Source organism: Merops nubicus, unplaced genomic scaffold, assembly GCF_000691845.1.
Source record: "Merops nubicus isolate BGI_N331 unplaced genomic scaffold, ASM69184v1 scaffold3404, whole genome shotgun sequence".
NCBI lineage: Eukaryota > Metazoa > Chordata > Aves > Coraciiformes > Meropidae > Merops > Merops nubicus.
This window is the reverse complement of record NW_008603425.1, coordinates 14,513-24,440: the sequence shown is the minus strand read 5'-3', so window position 1 is coordinate 24,440 and position 9,928 is coordinate 14,513. Positions and strand designations below refer to the sequence as shown.

Below are 9,928 nucleotides of genomic sequence, written 5' to 3'. Positions count from 1 at the left end.
CATGGTCATTAAAACCCCATCACTGACTCATTTCCCAAGCTCAGAGGCTGCACTGACAAGGGCAGTGCCTCCCAACACGTGCTTTCAGCTCTGCTTTACAGCTCTAAGAGCAAGAGAAGTGACTCCAGGAGCTGGGCCTTTGAGAAAATCATGTAATAGCAGATTTGACCTAAAATCATGAGAACTGGCAACCCTGGCAGGGGATTTATATAAGTCTAACCTGTTATTTATGACCTGCTTAGGTTCTGTTGTGACTTTCATCTTAAGCAAAAAAAAAAGGAATGGAGAAAAACACCATTTATCTCATATTTATTCTTCTTTGTTTGATAGTCTTTGGTGATGTGGTTATAATAAACACAAAAAAATGTGATGTGTGCTGTGTTGAAACATGCTGAATAGTACAGCCAGGGTTCCTTCCTAATATCTTTGGATAAAAATAATTTCCTTTAGCATAAGCCAGTAACAATATTCTCCTGATTTCTCAAACTTGTACTTGTTCTGAGTTTGCTGGAGGCTGAACTGGAGCTCTGCTCCACATGAGCAGGTTCCTGGACCACTCTTGAGAGTATCTGACTCATAAATTGTTATTTTTCCTTTTTCTAGAAAATGGGAATGACAGAAGATGACAAAAGAAATTGCTGTTTGCTAGAAATCCAAGAAACTGAGGCCAAATACTACAAAACACTTGAAGATATAGAAAAGGTAAGAACTGAGCCATCTTTTTTTGTCCCATCGCCTTCCGTGTCGTCACTAATCTGGCTGTGTGAGCTCTCCCTGTGAGAATGGGCAGATGTGGGGAGGCAGGATCGATGCCTTCACATGGAAAATCACAGAGAAGGAGCATCAAGAAAACCCACAGTGACAAACAGGCAGCCTGGAACTGGAGGAGCCAAACAGCATATTTTTTTTCTGGTCGTTGCATATTGGAAATAGGCTGAAAATCATCCTACTGTGTCCCCCCTACCCTGGGATAAGAGACTCATCCTCCTCACTCAGCCAGGCCAGGCTGGCTGATAAGAGCCTTGTGTGCAGATATCTTATCACTTTGATTGCTGCAGAATAATTTCTTTATTCTGGGTGTTTTTCAGAAGCGCTGGAGCTGGGCTGACTTGTCATTGAAACTAATTGGATTAAAAGGAACGTTTTGCTGCTTAGATTCATGGGTTTTAATTGGTTTTGAGGAATCATTGTCATGCCTTTCTTTTCAATAAAAACGAACACCTCAGCAAGAGAGAGGAGCCATGGATAGGGCTGGGGCCTGGAGGTGCTTTTTGCTCCAAGGAGAGCAGCAGGCATGCAGAACAACAGTGAAGGAATGAAGAACAACAGTGAAAATCAATCTGCTGTTTCTAATCGCCCTAATGCTTTGGTTTTTTCCCCCCTTTTCCAATGATTTGCCTTTCTGCTGAAAGTTCCTGCAAAGAAGCTGTGAGGGAAACTGGCACGATGGGATAACATTTCCTATTTTCCATGGAAATGTCCCAATGTCCATGTTTCTATGTGAACAGCCCTTGTTCCTTGGAAACAGCCACGGCCCTTCTGCTTCAGACTAAAGGAAGAGTTAAATTATCACTTTGATACCCACTTAAAAGCCTTGCAAAGGCTTAGAGGCTCTGATGGCATGCTGTGGGTAGATGGCCCTGTCTTTGGTGTGCTGCACTGGGGTTTTTTTGTAGTTACAAGTCATGTAAACGTTCCTATTAATATGGATTTGCTCCAAAAGGCATTTCCAGTGTCATCACATCGTCGGTGCTTTCTCAAGGGCACAATTCTAGGGAGATAATCCAAGTGCTGAAAAATGCTTCCGAGCTCTTCCCAACTGCAGTGAGGTGGAGAAGCTGTGTGCATTTAAATCCTGTAGATCTAGCAGGAGAGGTGGCTGCACCTCCCCATGGGTGGGGGTCTTGCACCTTCCCACGTCTGGAAGTGCCGTGGGGGAAGATGATGCACCCGTGGGGGGTTCCTGGCTCCCTGGCACAGAATGGTCTTGAGGATTGTGTTACTGTTCATTGCCTTTGAAAGTGCCTGAGCCCATTAAAACCTGGCTTCTCCCTGCCCAGGGCAAGCAGGGAAATACCCCCTTGCACAGAAAGAAAGCTGCTCACTCCTCTCTGGTGTTTCAACCCCTTTTCCATTTACTTCTTGCAGAACTATATGAACCCACTGAGGCTGGTACTGACTCCCCAAGACATGGAAGCTATTTTTATCAATTTGGAGGTAACGGTGTAGATATTGTGGCTTAAACCTTTGTTCTTTTCATGGCAGCTCAGCTGCCTTCCTGCTTAAGAGAAGACTCAGATTTCGTGTTAGATTTGTGCATTCACCTGTAGAAGTTCAATCCTTCATGTGCTGTGGAGCTTGAAAAGGTTTAGGAGTTATTCTTTAACGCTCAATTTTAGAGTTGGGGATTATATCAACTCTAGGTAGGAAAACAGTTTTATACAGAGGATGTTCCAGGGCTGGGGCTGTGTATTTTAGCTGTACTTAGAGAAGATTTGGACACACCACAATGAAGGGATTTATTTCTATGCTGGCTTGCACAGGGTCTGTGTTGGAGTCTGCCCACCTCCTCCACTCCCTCCAGACCTGCAAAAGGGTCTTAATATACATGGAAATTCTGGGGTATTTATGCCTGTATAACTTCTGGTGACATTACATCCTTGCACTCCTGGCCATTTAGGGCTGCATCTCACTAGAGTGACTTTAAAACAGCTAAAAAGAGGGGGAAAAAAAAAGAAGATAAAATGACTGCCTGATTAAGGAGTGAACGTGCATTTCTTTAGGGTCTGTTTGCCTGCTTTCTTTGGGTATGTTTAAAGTATTGATTGTTTCTTCATTTTAGGACCTAATTAAAGTGCACTTCAGTTTCCTGAGAGCCATCGATGTCTCTATGATGTCTGGAGGAAGCAGCCTGGCAAAAGTGTTTCTGGAATTCAAAGAGAGGTAAAGGAAACCCAGTCTTTAGGCAGCTCCAGTTTTAACAGAGCTGAGTTAATACTTGCAGGGTTCATCCCAGAATTTAGAACAGAAATGCCCATCACAGCAGACCAGTTTTGGATGCTTTGCAGCTAAATGCTCCTAAGCAACCCAGACATCACTTGGTGATGACACTTGAGCAGCCAAATCCAGCCACATTCATGCCAGGTCACCCAGGGGCACAGACTGGGACACAGGGAATGGATTGGAGGGGGTGAAGATGGGAAGTTATGGTGAGCTGGAATGGAGCAAAACCTTGCTGCCCTTCAAGGGTTTACTGTGGTCTTTTCCTGCAAGCAGCAGGCTCTGGGGGCCTGTGATGTGGTAGGATGGCTCCTTTGCAGGGGAGACTTTGTTTTGGTTAGATCAAAGCAACAGCTCACTCTAAAAATGGGGCTGTTTGGCACTGCTCCCATGCAGCACCTCTTGCATGATGAATAAATGCAGAAGTTGCTTTTGCAAACATAATAGATTCTGTGTTTTGGCAGCTGCAAGCAACAGTACCCCAGAACACGAAGATAAGGTTAATAAAAGCCTTTAATATCCTTAATACTAATCAAAGGCCTGATTCATTGTGGAATCGTGCCAGGGTGGTATTTCACTGTGATTAAACCAGTGTCTAGACACAGAAATGCCATTCAGAAGTCAATAACTCTAGAAATACCATCTGCATTAATAATACACCGTAAGGTCAGATATTTCATCAGTCACAGGGCCTTTTTTTTAGAGAGGGAATGTTTTCTGGATTAAATTACCAAAAAAAAAAAAAAAAGGTTTCCAAAGAAGAATGCAAATAATTTTAAAATCCTCATAAAACTCACTTAGGTGATTTAGATCTCCTGATTCCTGGCTCAGCACAGGGCGTGCCCCAGAGCAGAGCTGTGCACTTGAGGAGCAGGAAGGAGGACACAGGAGGAGTCGTGGAGGTGGCACTGCACCCCAGGGAGACCTGTGTGGCCACACAGGAGCACCAGGCTTGTTTTTGGGCTGACAGCCTTTAAATAAATCTTTGCTTCTGTTAATTTGTTGGTGGGAGCTCAGCAGAGCCCTTGTAGCTGATGGGTTTCGTGCAGGTGGGTGAAGAAGCTGACCCAGTTGCTAATGGAGTTTGCAAACAACTTTCTAAAGGACCTAAAAGCCTTCTCCAGGGGTGAGTGAAGGAGCTGGGCTGATGGCTGCTCAGGTGGTGGTGGCTCCAAAGCTGCATTCAGCTCGTGGAGGTCTTGGGGAGCTCAGCACCCTGGGCAACTGCTGTTCCCAAGGAGTGTTGTTTTGAAGATTCCCAAAACCAGGCTCTTGGGGATGAAGTTTGGAGCAGGGTCCTTTCCTCCATCAGGAAAGATGATGATGCCATGTTTTACAGTAAGGAAACAGGGATGTCAGAGAAGAAAGTGAGGAGGCAGTGTTCTCCCACCAAGATGGGAATGTGGACCTCCAGAGTCTCCAGTTGGTCCCTATATATAAACCCTTCCTCCTTCAAAAGTATCTGTGACAAATAGCTCCCTCTCCCCTCCACATCCTCAGAGACATCCCAGCAAAATGATGTATTGCTCCTCTGCTTCTTACGTTGGTTCTTTTTCCTTTTTGGAAGGGAATAGTCTGTAAATCTCTTTCTCTGAAAGCCAGTGGTTTGAATTTATGCTCCTGAAGCCTCTTTGAAACTCTCTGAGTGCTGGCAAGGTAGATATTATTGTGCATGTTCAGAAGTTGTCAAGGGGAAAAGGCAGAAGAATAATCTGTGCTGGCTGCTGCTTCGCCAGGGACTGTGGCTCCCATAAATCTCCCCATTCAGCTCCCTGCTGAGCTCTGAGAGTCCCACGTCTGTGCAGACACACCAGGTCAGGTGCTCCCAGATAGTCTCCATCGAGAGACGAGGCTCCCAAATAATGGATGAGTTGCAGCATGTGATGGAATATGTGTCTTATCAGCAGCAGTACAGTTAACAGCAAGGAAGGGGGGGAAACCCAAACCTGTCACGCAGGATTAATGAGTGAAGTGGAGGAAAAAGGGGGAATCCACAGCAAAACTGCTCTGTTTGTGTCAGGTGTTTAAATTTATTGCCCAGCGTGTCTGTACAGAGCTTCCTTGTGTTTCCAAAGGCTGGGACAACCTTCCTTTCCCAAATTACCTTGTCTCTTGATCTCTGGGTCCCTGTGGCCCCTCCTGCGAGGAGCAATGAGCTTTCTAAAATGTGTCCTTGGGTTTTAAAGGGATTTGAAGCCTCTCATTCTCTGATGAGGTGGAAATTATCATCACCCACGTCCATTCTGGGCATGTCTCAAGGATCAAGAGCTTCTTGCCTTTGTCCTTACTTGGTGAAATATCCAGAAAGCTGCAGAGAAAGTGACGTACATCAGCAGCTGCTTTTTGGGCTGTGGGCAGCTGTGATGGGGGAAATAAAGGGCTTTTTTTTGGGAGATGGGCTTGAGCAAGCTGCATTGGAAACACTGAGGAAAAGGGTTCTTGTTGTCATTTGATCCTGAAGCACATTCCCCTTCACAAGCCTTGGTGATAATATGTCCCAGCCAGAAAACCTTGAGACATCAGGGGAATGGTGGTAATGGTGTAGTCATGGGAAAAAGCTGACTGGCAGCCCAGCAGTCATGGGGTTGGGTTCCAGGGGCTCAGCACTCATCCCCTCCTTGTGTTTTTGTTAATCCACAGACCCTCGTTGGGGTCAGAGCTGCTCCCTGGGACAGGCCAGTGCTGGTGGTGACCAGCAGCTTGGGCAGGGATGGGACCTCTTTGCTGTTTCTTTTCCTATTTGGGCTGTTGTACCTGGGATGTGGGTATCTCTTGCAGAGTCACTTTGTAACCTGCTCTGGGAAAGGTCTCTCAGTGTGGGGCTTGGTTTCCCTTTGTTATCATGGTGCTCCAAAAACACAACTCTTGGGGAGCAGTGGTTCAGTATTCCACACTGGGGAGTGGAGGGATGAGCCACTGCCCCTCCAAAAACAGGCTCTTTTGGCCACTTGGCCCCTTCTCCTCTTCTTGAGCTGAATCACCCCCACAGGCTCCAGCTTTGGAAACCTCAAGAGATTAAAATGTTAAAAAGCTGTGCCATAAAAGAGTGTTAATACTTTGCTAAGCAGTTCTAGGGGGGAATAGCTGTTGGCCGCGTCCTTTCACTCTGTATAAGCAGATCTCTCTTTTATAACAGGTTATAACTGCCAGCAAGTGTTTCTGATTAAATCTGTGACTCCCCCCTTTTACAGGCTGCTGATTTATGGCAAGTACTGCAGCCACATGGAGTATGCCCAGAACACACTCAACCACCTCCTCGCCAACCGGGAGGACGTCAGGCAGAAGGTGGAGGTGAGCAAGCTGGGGGCACCAGGGCTGAGTGCTGCCCACCTCCCTTCTCACAGGGTTGGGAAGGACTTGCTGGAGATGAGAACAATGTGTTGGGGATGGTTGATTTTAGTAAGAGAGAGGAGGGGTGTGGGGATGAGTCTGTGCTGCCCAGAGAGGGGGTAAAGCTGGGGGTTATCCTGTCCTGACCCCCTGCTTGCCCCTTTACCTCCCTCCCCCAGACACACTCTCTGTCCTTCCTCCCCCAAGTTTATCCAAGTTCAGGTGACTTTGAGGGGGACTGGCTGTGGGCTGGTTCCTCTTTGAGCCATGTGGGGAGGCCCAAAGGCAGCAGGATCCCCCAGCCAGGAGCCGTGGGGCTCCCCAGGGTCACAGGCAGTGCCCCAGCCAACACCCAGATCACTCCTCTGTCCTCCCCCAGCGTAAAGGCTTAGTGTAAATTGGGGCTGATCCAGATATTAAGTAAATCAAAGGAGCCCTGGAAGGGATGCATTGTTCAAGCTGCTGTTTTTACCCAGCTTTAATTCCTGCTTTGGTCTTGATGCTAATCTGAATTTGCTGGGCTGTCTGTACACGTTACCTCGCTTGCTGCCAACGCTCCTTGATTTTCCCTGCAGAAGCAGCAGCCCAATTCAGGGATAAAACTGCACTCAATGAGTCTTTTTAAAACGTGCTCTTTGGATCTTGTAGCATCCAGTCACTCCTGTGCTTCTCCTTTCTCTCCCTCCCTCGTGGCTGCTCCTCTTTTCATCTTCCTGGGGGGGCACAGGGGGGGTCCCAGCCAGCCCAGCAGAGTCATGTCTCTAAATGGGTCTGGGCAAAGGTACCAGTCACAAAACTTCCTGTGATCACATTAGCTCATCTTAATGACTTAATGCTTATCAGAGGAGCCACAGCAACTGTCTGCGTGCCTGCTCCCAGCCCCTTGCAAATAAAATGCATTAGTTCAAGCCATGGAGGAGGTGAGTTAAGCTAATGTGTTTCATTTGACATTTCCCCAGGTCTGAGAGCATTCGTGTGCTCCCCTAATGAGCAGTATCTCGTTAAGCTGGAGTAGCTCAGTTGCATGAGAATGTCTGTATTTTAGTGTCCAGCCTCTGGTGTGTGGCACTGGCTGGGTGCTTGCAGGGACCACGAGCTGTTTGTCATCAGAACTGAGTTTACAGCAGCAAAATGTAACAGGCACAGGACTTTGGAGCTTTTCCTGTAGTGGGGCTGTTGTTTTCTCACTGCTGATGTCTCCATTTCTTTAACAGGAATGCACGCTAAAGGTTCAGGATGGGAAATTTAAATTGCAAGATCTGCTGGTGGTTCCAATGCAAAGAGTTCTGAAATATCATCTCCTGTTGAAAGTAAGTGTTTCAGCATTGGCACTTCTCTCCAGCTGCCACCCTCGCTGTAGCATCTTTCAGCTTTTCTAGTGCAGAGTGAATCATTGCCAAGTGCAGAGTGAGGGGTTTGGCTTTTTTTTTCTTTCCCCCTTCAAATGAAATGATTACAAGAGCTACTTAACACGACACAATATTTGTGCTGTCTTTTAAAGTACGGTGACCTAGGATAATTTTGCACTTGTTAGCGACGAGAGGCAGTTAATGAATATAAAATAAGCCTGCATATAATCTGATTATGTGTGAAATTCCTCCCGTCAACTCCGTGTAACAGATCTCTGGAGCACCAGCCTCTTGGCATGTTCCCCATCCTACGTCCCACCCTGGCAGCAAGGCAGCCTTTGCCCATGGGTCAGATCCTGCCTGGTGCAGGCAGGATGTGGGCAGCTTTCCTAGCATACCCAAACTCTTTTTTTAGATATATTTTATGTGGGTTTTATTTTTCAGGAGCTGCTCAGCCATTCGTCAGACCGACCAGAGAAGCAGCAGCTGAAGGAGGCTCTGGAGGCAATGCAGGGATGGGAGGGTGGAACATCAGCCCAGGATGCCCAGGGAGGTGCTGGAGTCCCCATCCCTGGAGGGGTTCAAAAAACATATAAACATTGCACTTCAGGATAGGGTTTAGTGCTCAGGGTAGTGTTGGGTTGGTGGTTGGACTTGATCTTGGAGATCTTTTCCAACCTTAATGATTCTGTGAGGGTGAGGGCAGTGATGGGGCTGTGCTGGGCTTGAGGTGCAACAGATCACGGGACCCTTCTGCTTCTGTACAACAAAAACTTAGATGGAAGAACCATCCAACAGCCTGAGGGAAGGCAGCATCTCCTCTAGGACACGTGTGTGTCTGTTGGTTCCCATCTGATGCGATTGCTTCAGAGCAGATCTGTCCTCATCACCCTTATCTTCCTCCATAAGCTGCTGGGGAAGCTGCTGTTTGTTGATGAGTTACAACCTTTCACTAATTGCTCTTGTGTGTAAAGGGGCTGTGCCAGATTCAGCTCCTGGTTTGGCCAGGAGGGGTCTGGAGGAACTCCAGATGTCTCACCAAGTCAGGAGGCACTGCAGGAACAGGAGCCTGTGCACGTGTCTGTGCAGGACGTTGCCCACACACCATTATCCAGGTTCTGATTTGGAATCCTTGCATCCAAGTATTTTTTTTGTATTAAGGGGAAAATTGTCTTGCCACAAATGAAGACTTCTGGTGCCCAAACCTTGCTTTGTTTAAAGGTTTTTTGAGCTTTCAGGTGAAACCCCCAAGATCTCAAGAAAACCATCAGTGACAAAACATAAGATGATCCCAATATTTTCTGACTGGGATGCACCTCCCAGCACACTCACACCATGGCACCATCAGCAGCAGAGTCCAACTTGAAGATGTTCATTAGCTCCAGGTTTTCTCTCTGGAGAGCATTGCAGGACCCACCCCTGGGCTCGCTCAGGTCACTTTTCCAACCTCTGAGCCACAGCTTTTGTAAGGACAGTGTGTTCCCCAGCACATAAGTGGGGTGACCTTTTCAGCTCTTCTCCCTGCAAGCCCCAGGATCCAGAGCCCATATGTAGGTCACTTTGAAGTGAAGGTTGTTTGAAGGGCGTTGCAACACGTCTGCAGCCTCCAACACACACCAAACCTGGTGAAAGTTGTTAAACCCTCCTAACGTGGCACCCACAGATACAGCTGCTAATAAATAAATGTAGAGAAGCTCTGGCTGCATTGCAGACTCAGCAGTTTTGCAGGGTGCTGCCCGTAGCCATCAGCAAGGTTCCTCCTTTCCATCCCCAGGAGGGTGCAGGTGCAGGTCAGACTGCACTGGGCACCACAGGGAGCTCTGCAATTTGGGTTTAGTTGATCTGCAAACCAAGGCTTCTCTTATAAGTAACATTTTCCATCACAAATCCAGCTTTCTGCATGCCGTGCTGGTGGGCAGCAGATGTTGCTGCTCTCTGGGGTGAGAGCCTTGCAGGGGGGTGAATATCTGCAGCCAGAGCTGAGGGATTCACCTCTTGGTTGTTTTCTGTAGGTAGTGGTTTGTACAAGCCAGGGACAGGATTTACACCAAAAAAAATTGCATGTGGGGGTATTTGGTGGAGGCACAGACCTTCCACCTGAGTGTGTGGAACTGAGTGGTGGGTGTGACCTGGCAATGTGCACACACAGCCCCACAGCAGATGGGCAGCAGGTCCAGGGAGGGGATCCTGCCCCTCTGCCAGCTCTGGGGAGCCCCCCCTGCAGTGCTGGGGCAGCTCTCGCGCCCTCA

At 47.6% G+C, this 9,928-nt stretch overlaps 1 protein-coding gene across 1 annotated transcript in view; it reads left to right on the top strand.

Moving 5' to 3' along the window:
• Positions 1–603: 603 nt before the first annotated feature.
• The window catches only part of VAV2 (vav 2 guanine nucleotide exchange factor), a gene marked incomplete at its 5' end in the record, with an annotated part of 23,723 nt that continues 14,398 nt past the window's right edge, over positions 604–9,928 (top strand). The window contains 6 exons of the mRNA XM_008938636.1: positions 604–702; positions 2,149–2,217; positions 2,843–2,943; positions 6,192–6,291; positions 7,545–7,640; positions 8,124–8,190. Of these exons, the coding sequence (XP_008936884.1) occupies positions 604–702; positions 2,149–2,217; positions 2,843–2,943; positions 6,192–6,291; positions 7,545–7,640; positions 8,124–8,190 (532 nt within the window). The remainder of the gene's footprint in view (positions 703–2,148; positions 2,218–2,842; positions 2,944–6,191; positions 6,292–7,544; positions 7,641–8,123; positions 8,191–9,928) is intronic.